At 40.4% G+C, this 13,542-nt stretch overlaps 1 protein-coding gene across 1 annotated transcript in view; it reads right to left on the bottom strand.

Annotated features, from left to right (window-relative positions):
- Sepsecs (Sep (O-phosphoserine) tRNA:Sec (selenocysteine) tRNA synthase) overlaps positions 1-13,121 on the bottom strand; it is a 29,923-nt gene extending 16,802 nt beyond the window's left edge. Inside the window, exons 1-6 of the mRNA XM_075943547.1 lie at positions 12,958-13,121; positions 12,132-12,286; positions 9,561-9,679; positions 9,084-9,242; positions 7,794-7,947; positions 3,686-3,788 (exon numbers count right to left, since the gene is read on the bottom strand). Of these exons, the coding sequence (XP_075799662.1) occupies positions 3,686-3,788; positions 7,794-7,947; positions 9,084-9,242; positions 9,561-9,679; positions 12,132-12,286; positions 12,958-13,071 (804 nt within the window). The 5' untranslated portion in view covers positions 13,072-13,121. The remainder of the gene's footprint in view (positions 1-3,685; positions 3,789-7,793; positions 7,948-9,083; positions 9,243-9,560; positions 9,680-12,131; positions 12,287-12,957) is intronic.
- Positions 13,122-13,542: the final 421 nt, after the last annotated feature.

Raw genomic sequence — 13,542 nt, 5'->3', positions numbered from 1 at the left:
CAAGCCCAGCCTTTAAACAAGCTCTACTTTCATGACGGCTCTGATCACAAAAGAGAAAAGCCAAATTTTATGTTTATCATCAACCATGGCAATTTCATCTGTATATTCCTGGAAGTTCCAAAATCAGTGTTTCTCCATAACTTGTGATCCTTAACATGTGATTTTAGATGGTCTCATTCCAAGGCAAATGAACTTCAAATGGAAGTCTAATATCCCAGCACAGAGCTGAACACAGACCTACAGAAATGTGGAGCCAAGTTCTGTCCCATTTGACACAGCTATGACCTTCTGTCTAATGTGCTGCAATTTCCTCCTCTTAAAAATGGAGATACCATCTAAATTTCAACTCACAGAGTTTTTTTCTTTATCTGCAGCCACAGATTTTCAATCTGTATTCACAATCTACATTCCTATTAATATTATAACCACATTTGACCTTCGTTTTCACACTTCTTCCCCATTTCTGTATCTCAGGGAGAATGGAAATCGCAGATAGCTGGTCTAATCTGAGAGACCAGATTCAGGCAACAGGTAGAGGCAGTAGAAGCCACGGAGGGGAACAGACAGTCAGAGACCATTGCTGGCTGTCTCAGCCTTACTCTTGCCGGGACTCTATTTCCTAGCAGACTATGAACAGAAGAAACCCATCTCAGAAGGAGGGGACAGCATAAACAACAGAATAAGTGAAGAGAAAGCACAGCAAGTGGTGCCAGGTTGAGAGTGTCCAGAAATACTGTCTAGGCTTTCTGAGAGGAGCATGAGCCTGACCTGGGAGTGGCGGACTGAGAAAGGGGAAGCAGACTCCAGACTGCTACACCCATCCTTTCACCATAAAGACTGCACACTCCTTCACAAAAAAACACTCAGAAATGGCCACTAAGGAAGAAAATGAAAAACCTAGCAGGACAGAGGCTGCTGGGAAATAGGCTGCAACGCTGTGTCCCCAGCACATTCTGTGGTAGCTCACATACTAATGGGAAGTCAGAAAATCTACTGAATGAAATAACAATCAGGTGTGTGGGTAAGTAGCGGTAACACCTACTTTGCACCAATTCTTAACAAGTGAAGTCGCTGCTTCCCACACTTTGGAACTTCACCTTCCATTCTAAACAGTCAATCCCACACACATTTCTATAGCTCTACTATGTGCCCTCTATTAATCTGTCCTAACATCTCAGATTAGACATTTCAGCAAATAGAACCAGAAGTGTACTTCCTTGAGATTACACATACCTAACAGAGAATCTTATCTGCTCAGAACCAAGTCATTCTGGGACATCTTATAAAAGTGCTAAGACATTTCAGGTATAACAGTTTTCTTTACTAATTACATGGTTACTGTGATACTGCTTTCTTGGGGCTTTGTTCTGTTTTAGGGAAACTGGGGGCCCTGGTGGCAGACTGCTATACAACTTCCTCAGCAGCTGTGAGACTCAGGTCAAACGCTTAAACCACTGAGCATATTTCCTCATATATAAACAGGAACAGTGAAAATACACCTTAACTTAATAGGATTAGTTTTAAAACATTAACAGCCTGACCGGATGCCTACCACACATGGTAGGTCTTTGGTAAGCTGTCTGCATTATGGCAGTTTTGAGTGAAAGTTAACTCTACTTAGAATGTCACAACATAGCAGTCAGAACTCAACAAGACTTACATATTTATGTTGTAAACTAACTATGCTATGCCCTCTCCTCATGTAGGGCAATCTGCAGAAATGTTTATTTACTACTTAAAGACAAGTCCATTTTAGAAAGTAATACCTATGAGACAGCATCTGCATTTGAGAAACATCACACACATACATGCACGCGCACACGACAAAATGGTGTGCCAGGAAGAGCAGCCCCAAGGATACCTTTCCCATCAGCTCCACAACTGCTCCCCTTAGTTTGGCCCTCCATTAGTATACCACTATCACTCCACTTCAAAGTGTTCAAAAGTATTGTGAGCCCCAGAACCCTGAGCAATTCTCAATCAGGGAATAACATCTGAGTAAGTCACTTATCTCAGGCTGTAGAGATAGCTCAGCAGTTAGAGCACAGCTGCTCTAGTGGGAAGAGCAGAACTCCGACCCCAGCACCCACCTGTGCAGCTCACAAACACCTTAAACTCCAGTTTCAGTTTCAAGGGATGCAATGCCTCTCCTGGCCTCCTCAGGCCATCTCTCTCCCACATATAAATAAATAAATCTTTAAAATGATGTGTGTGAAAACAAATATAGGCATGTGGAAAGCATAAACATACAATTAACAAGGCTTAAAGTCTTTTGTTAAATATACACAGTATCTAAAACTATGTGAAAACAGTACATTCATGGAAACAGAAAAATGTTCATTACAAATGACTAGCAGTACTTATAAGATAGCTATGATTAAAAATAAAGATAGCTATGATCACCTGCTCCTTCCTTTTATAAACTTTTAGAGATGCTAATGCTTTTGAACTTTGAAAGCGTTAAAGATACAAAGGGGGGAGGAGCAGTGAGATGACTCTGTGGTTAAAGGTACTCACCACCAACCCTGACAGCCCTGGTTCTAGCTCTGGAACCATATGGTTGAGGAAAGAACTGACTCCAACAAGTGTCCTCTGACCTCCTTATGCATATTACGGCACACATGTGTGAGCATGAATACACACACAAATAAATGTAGTAATTTTCTTAAGTACTAGAAGAAGAGGAAAGGAAGGGCAATTCAATAAAAGTGAGTCACCCATGTAAAGTGTTCTCACCAGTTCCAGCACGGAACACTGTATCCCTTTCTTCTGCTCCATTCGCACCAAACACGGTCCACCTAGACCTGTGAGGCCACGCTGAAAAGTTAAGGAATGATGAAAAGACACCAAAGGAAAGGTAAGAGTGAATGAGTAAAGGTCATAGAGCAGCAGCTACTAAAAGAGTCTTTAGATCCTGGAAAATTTTTAAATGTTTTGTATTTTTTTTAAGATTTGAAAATATGTTTATGTGTTTACAAGGTTCACTCTTACTCTTCCTGTTTTCTTTTTCTTCTATATAAAATATAATCATCAATAATGTAATTCAATACATTAAAAAAATGAGCATCCAGGGTTTAAAAAAATCTCAGAAAGTTAAGAATGCTACTGAAATCTTTCTGTGTTGATTCAGGACCATCAAAGCTATTTCCAGGGGCAGGAGAAATGAATGCTCATCCAGGAAGAACACTTGTGCAACATGAGGATCAGAGTTTGAAGCCCAGAACCCATGTAACGGGTCAGGCATTTCACGCACACCTAAAACTCTAGCTCCAAAAGGGGTGAAGACAGGAGGACCACTGGGGCTTGCTGACTTCCGGCCTGCTTGAGAAAATTCAACCTATATGTTCAGAGCGACTCCGCCTTGATGAAGTAGGAGAACAATAGAATGATACTCAACACCCTCTTCTTGTCCCCAACTACACAAACAAGCACACACACACAGAGACATATAGGTATGCATACGCTTACACATACAGACACGTGTATACACACAAAATAGATGCATAAACAAATCTTTAAAAGTTACTATTCAATTACCATTAGACTACCAAGGAACAATGACTTTTACCAAGAGAGTACTGGTAATGCTCCCCAAAGTAGAGAAAGTTAAATAACTTTCACTGTATTAGACTGTAGAAAAAAAAGTCATAATCCTATAGTATATAATATTAATATAATAAATCACCTGCTGAATGAGATGCATGCACTTGGAAGACTGTAATCCATAAGCGTTGTTGACTACATGCGGAATGTCATAATTAGCACAAATCACAGCCAGTTCTTCTAATCTATAAACATAAACATTTACAGAGAGACATACTCATACTGTGCTTTATAATAATTATGGAAAGTTTTTATCAATAGTGTTAAAGTATAGTAGGGAAAGAGAGAAGGGGAATGACAAACTGAATTCCCTCTGTAGTATCTTTGCTTGTAATTCATCAGCCTGGAAATACACAGCAAGCACTTTAGAAAACCTTAGAAAGCCTTTCAATGTTACTAATAAATGAAGGAAAAACATATTTTGAAAAGCTTATGACTTGATACGCGGAGGCACTGTGAGTGTGAGGTCAGCCTAGTCTACACAGCAAGTTCCAGGCCAGCCAGGCTACATAGTGAGACCCTGTCTCAAAGAAAAACAAAACAAAACGAAAGTTTACAATGGGAACTTTTCAATAATTTCCAAATTTCTTACAAAGCACAGAGATTAGATGATGCTTCACAAAGGGCTGAGATTCCCCTTCTTACTGCTTTGACTACTCACAATACTGAAGCTAGTACTGAGAAAATAAATAAGCATATCTGGAAGCCTTAAGAAATCTCACAAAATTTAAAAAAATACACTTTCAAGTAGACCTTAATTTTAAAAAGACAAAAGGGGGGGGGGTGAGGGAACTACAACCTTCCTGTACCAAAACTCACTGATATTGTCTAACAACTTGGATACATCCTTTAAAATACTGTTGGCTTAAAATCTACCCTTTTTTACTCTTTCATTTGACACCTCTCATAAAGACATTTAAAAGTCTAATTTATGTTAAATATGGTAATGAACCACAATGCAGCAGAGGTTCCTTCTCAAAACCCAATACTACTTATGACTAAAGTCACCTATAAAACGACATCAGTACACTTCAAAACTATAACTGTAATGCAACAAAATTGATTTCTAAAAAGAAGCTTGGTTTCACAAAGAGAATTTGGAAGCAAAGCATTTCTATGCTTCTTTCTAAAAGGAGGTATTTAAAATACGTGGCACAGGGAAGCAGAAGAGAATGGGTCTCTGTGAACTTGAGGCCAGCTAATTCTATACAGTAAATTCCAGACCAGAGATACATAGCAAGACCCTGCCTCAAGTAAGTAAATAAAGGAGTGGTATGCATGAGATATCTTTTTTCCTAGATGTGAACAAGTATGTTTTAAAACTATAAATGGGAATAAGATCATGTTCATTGCCAGAAACTTTCAATTTGCTTCCTTTAAGTATTATGAACTGTTGTTTGGATGATAATGGGCCCACAGACTCATAAATTTGAATGCTTAGTCATCAGGGAATAGCATTACTTGAGAAGGAATAGGAGGTGTAGCCTTGTTGGAGATGTGTCACTGGGGATGGGCTCTGAGGTTTCAGAAGCACAAGCCAGGCCAGTGTCTCTTCTTGCTGCCTGCGAATCTGGATATAGAATTCTCAGTTACTGCTCCAGCACCAGGTCTAGAGCTGCATGTCACCATGCTCCCTTTCATGATGATAATGGACTAAACCTCTAAAACTGTAAGACAGACCCCAATTAAATGTTTTCCTTTATAAGAGTTGCTGTGGTCATGGTGTCTCTTCACAGCAATAGAACACTAAGACATGAATAAAACAATCTTTAGGGATGGAGACATGGATCAATCAGTCAGTAAAGTGCTTGCCTTGCAAGCATGAGGACCTGAGTTCAATTCCCCAGAACCCACATTAAGAAGTCAGGCAAGGCAGTGTGTGCCTATAATCCCAGCACCAGGCAGGCAGAGATAGGATGATTGCTGGGGCTCAAGTGCTAGCCACTGGAACTGAAACAGGGAGCTGCAGGTTCAGTGAGAGACCCTGTCTCAAAGAATAAAGTGCAGAGTAATAGAGGAAGATGCCTAAAATCAATCATTGGGGCATACACACAAATACACACACACCTGTCTCACAATCAATACCAAGATTTCTTCTGTTACTAACAAAATAGAATTGGAATACTAATGTGGAAGGGTCTTCTGTTTTGTGTTGATTTCATTGGTTAATAAAGAAACTGCCTTGGCCCTTTGATAGGACAGAAAATTAGGTAGGAGGAATAAACAGAACAGAATGCTGGGAGGAAGTGAGGCAATCGCCATGCCTCTCCTCTCTGGTCAGAAGCAATGGAGCCAGCCGCCAGGTCAGACATGCTGAATCTTTCCCGGGAAGCCACTACCTTGTGATGCTACACAGATTATTAGAAATGGGTTAATCAAGATGTGAGAGTTAGCCAGTAAGAGTCTTGATATAATGGGCCAGGCAGTGTTTAAAAGAATACAGTTTCCGTGTTATTATTTTCGGGTGTAAAGCTAGCCGTGCAGGAGCTGGGCAGGACGAAAAGCAGGCCTGCCTGCACCTCCTACTACACACACATAAATATATTCTTCAGAAGATAAAAGGCATGTTTTTCATGTGTGCTCTAGTGAAAGGATAACTTTCTTGAAAATAAGGTAGCATAACATTAAAGTTATCTAAAATACGACAAACCTGTAAGTAGCTTTTAAATGATCTACATTAATCAGATGTGTTAATAGGACATAAAAGGGGTATTAAATGAAAGGCAAAGAAAAGCAGGAAACAGATTTTCCATGTGGATTCCACTGTATTCTAAATCAGAAGCTAATTTTAATAGCTATCAAAAGTGACATTCTTTTAATATTTCTTTTACATGGATTTCAGACTCAATACTTTTTGATAATTGACCAATAAAACAAAATAAATGCTATACCACTAAAAATAAGATTATAAAATCATAAGATCAAATACACTAACTTTATACTGCCATTTTCATAACCTCACTAATCAAAAGCAATCATTACATCATACAACAAAAAGCAACAAGTGACAACTTGCCAACTACTAAATTCTCTGGAATCTTTTCTATCAGGTATATGTGTAAAACAATACAGTGCCACACACTGAAAATATGACTCAAAATGAAGCAAAACTCCACAGAGAAAAATAATTCAGCTAATACAAACATCCACATGCTTGCTGCTTAGAAATTTAAAGTGAGGCCTGGAGAGATGGCGCAGAGGTTAAGAGCACTGGTTGTCCTTCTGGAGGTCCTGAGTTCAATTCCCAGCAACCACATGGTGGCTCACAACCATCTGTAATGAGATCTGGTGCCCTCTTCTGGCCTGCAGGCGTACATGCAGAACACTGTGTATGAATAAATAAAGCTTTAAAAAAATTTAAAATGATTGGTCATTAATAAACTACTACAGAATATGCAATATAATTGGCTCATAAATGACCCAAGGCAAATTTTCAAGAGTATGGTTTCAATATGATCTTTCAAAATTTGCCTGTAAAATAATAAAAAGTTAACATGTGGCTATCACTGCCAAACCATGAGTCCACAAACACAAAAGCTTAGCAACCAGAGTCCAAAGTCAACACAATTCTTATTAATTATTAGCACTTCTGTTAAAGATGTTGAAATGAGAACCAGAGCTTCTGGCAAAAAACAGAAATTCCTGTCAATAAACTTAAGCCCTATGACATTTTCAAAAAAAAAAAAACTGTGGCTATCCTTTAGAAAAATGAACATCTGCCACCCCCATGGTTTTAAATTTTCTAATTTATATTATCATCAACCACTTTACATATCTAGCTTAATCTCCCAATCAAAAACATGTAAATAATCCTAAAATACTTTATTTATAGTGACGTTCGTTCCTACTTAGTAAATGAATTGCAAAGCCAAAGAAATAGTGATGGGGAAAACTACTAAACCAGCAACTCACTTGGAAAGGCTGAAGCAGTGAGGACAACAACAGTGAGAGACTTAAAGCAGCAAGAACAAGAAAGCAGACAAGTAAGGTGTACTAAGATTTGGATACGGGGATCTCCACCTTCACATCAGCTGTTTTTCCTTCAGCATCAAAGTTCTCCAAATTGACTTATTCTCTCAGGCCAGTACATTCACTACTCACTACCAAGTGTTAACTCGTCGTGCTTGGGAATTAGTGGACAAAGTTTATCCAAAAGAGCATCTAAAGACCAATATTCACAAGTCAGTTACCTATCAGGCACCCTTGGAGCAAAACAGGATGTAGTAGAATGAATGCACAGAATATGATCAGGCCCGAGTTCCTGGACTTTAGCCTCCACGGCATTCAGGTCAGTACGCAGCTCGTCGCCTTCCAAAACATTTTCAATCACCACTGGTTCAAAACCTAACCAAGTCAACGAGAAATCTAAACATTAGTGTCAATTAAATGCAAGATGATTCTAGAATTCTAAGAAGCAAGGCAATTGCACAAAAGAACTCTAAATATTTATTTCACTGACAAGCTTTTCCTCTAGTAATAAAGATGGCTCAGTATAATGGTTTGAATGTAATTGGCCCCCATAAGCTCATAAGTAGTGGCACTATTAGGAGGTGTAGGTACGGCCTTGTTGGAGGAAGTGTGTCACTGTGGGTGGGCTTTGAGGTCTTATTTATGCTCAAGCCTCACACTGTATCTCAGACCACTTCCTGTTACTTGGGCGTCTCAGCTACTTTTCAGCACCATGTCTGTCTGCATGCCACCATGCTGCAGCATGACAATGGACTAAACCTCTGAAATGTAAGCCACCCCAACTAAATGTTTTCCTTTGTAAAAGTTTCTGTGGTCATGATGTCTCTTCACAGCAAAGGAAACTCTAAGACAATCAGAAACAAGTCAAAAGGGTGTGAAGAACAACCAGCAACCAGACTGGATCTTTAGCACCGTGAAACGAAAAGGAATGGAGTCTACAATATAAGGAAAACACATGTAAACCAGAAGCCTAAAGAAGTTAATTGCTCAGGTGTTGATAACCAAAAAGACTACTAGTCCAGTTAAGTTCTGTTAAAAAAAAAAAAAAAGAACGAAGCCTACTCATTCTCTGCGAACATTTCAATTTCACTTGAGTTTACGTTTTTCAGAGATAGACATAAATGATGATAAAATTCAAATGCTAAAATAAATCATACCCATAAACTTTGTGTTTTACTGCTAAAGAAAACTATAAATTTCAGTCACCTGGAGATCACTGACCCATCTCATGGCCCAAGAGTCCTTCAGATTTTTAACTGAAGTATTGCACTTAACTAGCATATCATTAAAGATGACCCCACAAATAATTATGCAAACTTTAATGGTAAATGTAAGTATACATAAGCTTACAAATTGCTAAAACAAAATACATGCTAAATTTTATGAATACTTTACTAAAATTTCTTTAAAGCATATGGAGTACATTTAATTTTTCATTTACCTATCTCTATATAAAAATCTGAGTTTCCCACTGGATGTTTAAAACATTAGATATGCTGCATGTCTTTTACCTGCAGTGACCATGGATTTATAGCAGGACTTCTGGTCTATCCGCGGCCATATGATATACTTGGCCTTAGGTCTTTTGTGTCGCAATGTTAAGAAACACAAGGTTAAACTCATACCAGTTGCCATAGGAACTACAAAGCAACTGGCCACAGAATGAACACCTACAAATAAGAAATAAAGCAATTTATTATCTCATAAACAAAACAAAACAATGAAAAGCCAACATTCTTCTGGAAGAAATGATAAATTTGGTTCATAAAATAACATGGACTGTAACCCTGGTGTTTCTCTTTCTTATTTGCTCTCATGAAAGTCATGGTTAAAAGTCATCCCTGGGGTTGTTTTCTGTCTTGTCTGAAACAGGCTTACATGTGTGCACTTTTAAAAATGCAAATTCATGTTGCTTTGAAGAGACATAAATACAAGAAACTAATGTGCTGTCTACTCACAAGTCACATTATGATTGACATGATACATACCGGCCAGCTTGATGACATTAAGCACCAAAGAATTGGCAATTTTGTTCAAGAGGCTAGAGCCTGCAGCTTTTGGTTGCACAGCAGAAATATCACCAGACCGCCCAATTCCATGGATGAACCTAAGCAAAAAATGGACCAAAAACTGTACAAATACATTCAGTGTTCAAGTAATTAATACACATATTTACAACTAAATAACCAAAAGCTAGCAGAGGCAGTCTTCCACTATTGCACGCACACTTCATAAATGACTACTGTGGAGTAATCCCCAAGGACCACCATATCAATTTCTGTTTTCCTGTTGGTCCACACCAACAGACAGTCTAATCTGTCTAAATCTGTATGTGGGGTGTCCGTACTGACTCAGAAGTTACTGTCTGGAGCCTCTAAGTTCTAGACGGTCATAAGAAGCACTAAAGTCTTCATCAGACTTCTTGAGGAGTTTGCTAGTGTGTACTGCCTCTCAAAATCCTCACGGGAAGAGACAAGCTGAACCCTCAGTCATGTAACCAAGTCATCTTTAGTAGAGTGCTGACTCTAACCTTCCACAAAACTACACTCTTAGCTGACATCTGACAACTACACCAGAAACCCAAAACACTGAGCTGCTGAGCTCAGTTAACACACAGAACTGAAGAAATAGTCATCATTTTAAGTCATTAACCTTTGGAGTAATCTGCTTAAAACCATGGTACAGGGAACATCCTATTTCCTCTTCCCTTCCTCCACCACAGCGGGACAGATTCTGACCTGAATGAGATGCTTCAGAAACTGCCCTGATTTGCTGCTGGTGGTGACAGCGGCCTTTTGAGACGGGATCCCACTATGTAGCACTGGCCACCCTATATTTTAGACCCTCCCCATTTCTGCTAAGTGCTGGGATTACAGGCAGTACCACCACCCTTGGCAAAAACTGTTCTAATTTTTTTAATTATGTTTCTTGAAAATGAGTGTACAAATCTACTTGTCTTAGATGGCCCTATACACACACTGACAGATGCCTTTGAATGTTCTTTAAAATAAAGAAATAATTCTTCTGTAAACTCATACAGTCAAGTAGATCAGAAACTGTATAAAAGGAGCCTATCACAGAGCACTAGTGCTGTACCTCCCTATGAGCACACTTTATGTGTGAGTCTTCTACATATATTATATATGAACCAAGTTACCAGGGCAGTTAGACAGGAAACTTACATCCATACTCATTATCATAGTTTATGTTAAAATCAAATTTTAGTATGCCTCTAAAACTGCACTTTGATTTAAAAATCAAAAAAAAATGTCTTTAAGAGTTCATATTTCTCACAGAAAGGGTAGAAGATGGAAATAAGCAATCATATCCAAAAGCACTATCAATTAATAATAAAAGTTAATTTTTTGCAGGAGGTGGTGGCTCATGCCTTAAATTCTGGCACTCAGGATGAAGAGGCAGGTCTGGAAGAAAAATTAAACCACTTTTCAGGATGGGTTAAAAAAAACTTTCAAAACTAATGCAAATAATGTAATCATCTAATACACCCATTCCTCCATCGATTGCAACAAAAAGAAGCACTTATAAAGTGGGATTCAGATACTGATAAACTATGCTCTCAAGTTCATTACTCTCCAATAAAACCTGCAAGTTAAGAAGGAAATATGACTGGGTATGGGGGCACATGTCTTTAATCCTGCCATTCAGGAGGTAGCGGCAGGTAGAGTTCTATAAATCCAAGGCCAGCATGATCTACAGAGAGAGTTCCCAAACAGCCACAGTGACACAGTGAGACTCTTGTCTTTGAAAATCAAAGAGAGAATTAGGCTATCTTGTCAAAAGAAAGACAACTATGATTTATGTCAACTGAAATAAAAAAAAAAAGTCTTACCCGCATTAAACATTCTATGATTCTATGTCTTAACTTCTATGATTGGGGTAAGCTGGCAAGGTGCAGATTCAGAACCAAAATGTCTCCCCTGTGTGGGGGCTGTCACCTCCATGACTAGTAGGGAAATCCTTCTGGAACGTTCAGAGACCCTGGAGTGGATTCCACCTACCCAGAGGCTATCTGATACTTACACTAGGAATGCCTTGCTTTCCTGTAACTGGCCTACCTCCATATTTCTACCAGTGTGTTTTAAAAGTCTTGGTCTATGATTTAGTATTTTCTTTGCTCTGTGACTATTTCATTATAAAAAGTTCATAAAACTGTTACACCACAACATGGTATTTGGTGTCACCTGTCACTTGCTAGTATCTCGAGAGGAACTCGGTGTTTTTTGTATTGACAATATTAAGCTTTTAGAACCAAGCAGATTTCCTAGTTTAAATATTTATCAGAACACAGCACTGTTGACCATAGAGTGTCCGAAAGGGAAACCATCACATATTAGAACTTCAACTCTGGCATGAGAAGCACCTGCTTGGAGTGTTCCCATCTCCTGGTTTCCCTTGGTTCCCATGTCCATTTGAAGAGGGGAGAAACTGTGAGTGGAAACTTTCAAATTTACTATGAATACCATAACCATTTTTAAGTTCCTCCCACTCCACCTGGGGGAGGGGCCCAAAGGCTCTCACAACTGGCATAAGAAACATACCTGTAATGACGACGAGCAACCAAAGCAGAGGCCACTCTCCCTTCCCTTTCTCCCACCCCACAATTACCCAAGAAATTGTTGCTATCCATGACTGCAAGCTCATGCAGAAAAAGCTCAAGTGTGCTTTCATCCCAGCCATCCTCTGGACACTTGCCCTTAAAAATAAAATGGTGAAGATATTTATATTCAGGAATATTATCATTTCCTAAAACCCCACACCGATGGACTGGAATTTTTTTATGTGTTTTGTGTTATGCCCCTTGACTCCCCAAATCAAAAATAGACTCAGCAACTATGAAGACACTGCCAGCTGACCGAACGTTCGTATTCTATTTGACTACAAGCTAAAGACTGAGAATAGATGGAATCCAGACACTTAGGTTTGCTAGGATTCTTAAATCCCAGTTAAACTAGGGAACGGTCAAGGCGATGCCCTCAGTGAGGAGTTTTCAAACTAGAGGCTGTCAAACTAGAGACTGAGAATAGAAGGAATACGGGCACTTAGGTTTGCTGGGATTCTTAAATCCCAGTTAAGTTACGGAACGGTCAAGGCGATGCCCTCAGTGAGGAGTTTTCAAACTTCGGGGACACTGAAGTTCAGCACTGCGGCCAGGAGCGAGGCCCGCCTGAGAGGTCGGGGCGGAAAGCTGCCGGCTGGAGTGCGTGTACCAACACACCGTGCCTTCCCGGCCTGCCTTCCCCAACCGGCCCAGGCTGGCGAAGACCCGGACTTTGGCAGTTCCGTGGACACCGAGGAGCGCGCCGCCCCGCCCCTCCCCTCTCCTCCCCGGAGACGCAGAACCACGGCACCGAGGCAGGGGAATACCTGCTCTAGAAGCAGCTGGATGAGGTGCTCGTGCGCGCGCCGAGCCTCGCGGCCCTGCCTCACGTATGCCGGCGAAACTCGCCGCTCGCCCGCCGCGAAGCTCTCGGGGTTCATGACAGCTCCCACAAACTACACGCCGAGGCCCAGGATGCAACGCGCCGCCCGAACGGTACGGGGCGGCCGTGGACCCAAAATACTCCAGGCCGCCGGACTCGGCTTCCGCGCACGTGCAAAGTCGGCTACCCGTGCACTTGCCTTCCCGTCCCAAACACACACACCTCGCAAACTCCACACACACTCCCACCACCATCACCCAGGAAGTTGGAGACCTTGAGCATTCCTAAGGGAGTTGGTAAGTTTAGCGGGTTTCAGGCCGGAGGAAAGGAGCGTTGACTTGGGCTAGGTAAACGCTCTCAGAGGCAGGAGCACTGCTAGGTCTTTGAGAGAGGGCAGAGAAAGCTGAAGTGTCGTTGTGTGGGATCCTTAAGAAATCAAGATTTCTGATCCGCTCCAGTCATGTTGTTTCAGTCTTCCCCAGACTGTGTCAGAGTCCAGAAACTTACATCCATGCCTTGATATGTGTCA

Source organism: Microtus pennsylvanicus, chromosome 12 (assembly GCF_037038515.1).
Source record: "Microtus pennsylvanicus isolate mMicPen1 chromosome 12, mMicPen1.hap1, whole genome shotgun sequence".
Lineage (NCBI taxonomy): Eukaryota > Metazoa > Chordata > Mammalia > Rodentia > Cricetidae > Microtus > Microtus pennsylvanicus.
This window is presented reverse-complemented; position numbering and strand designations above follow the sequence as displayed.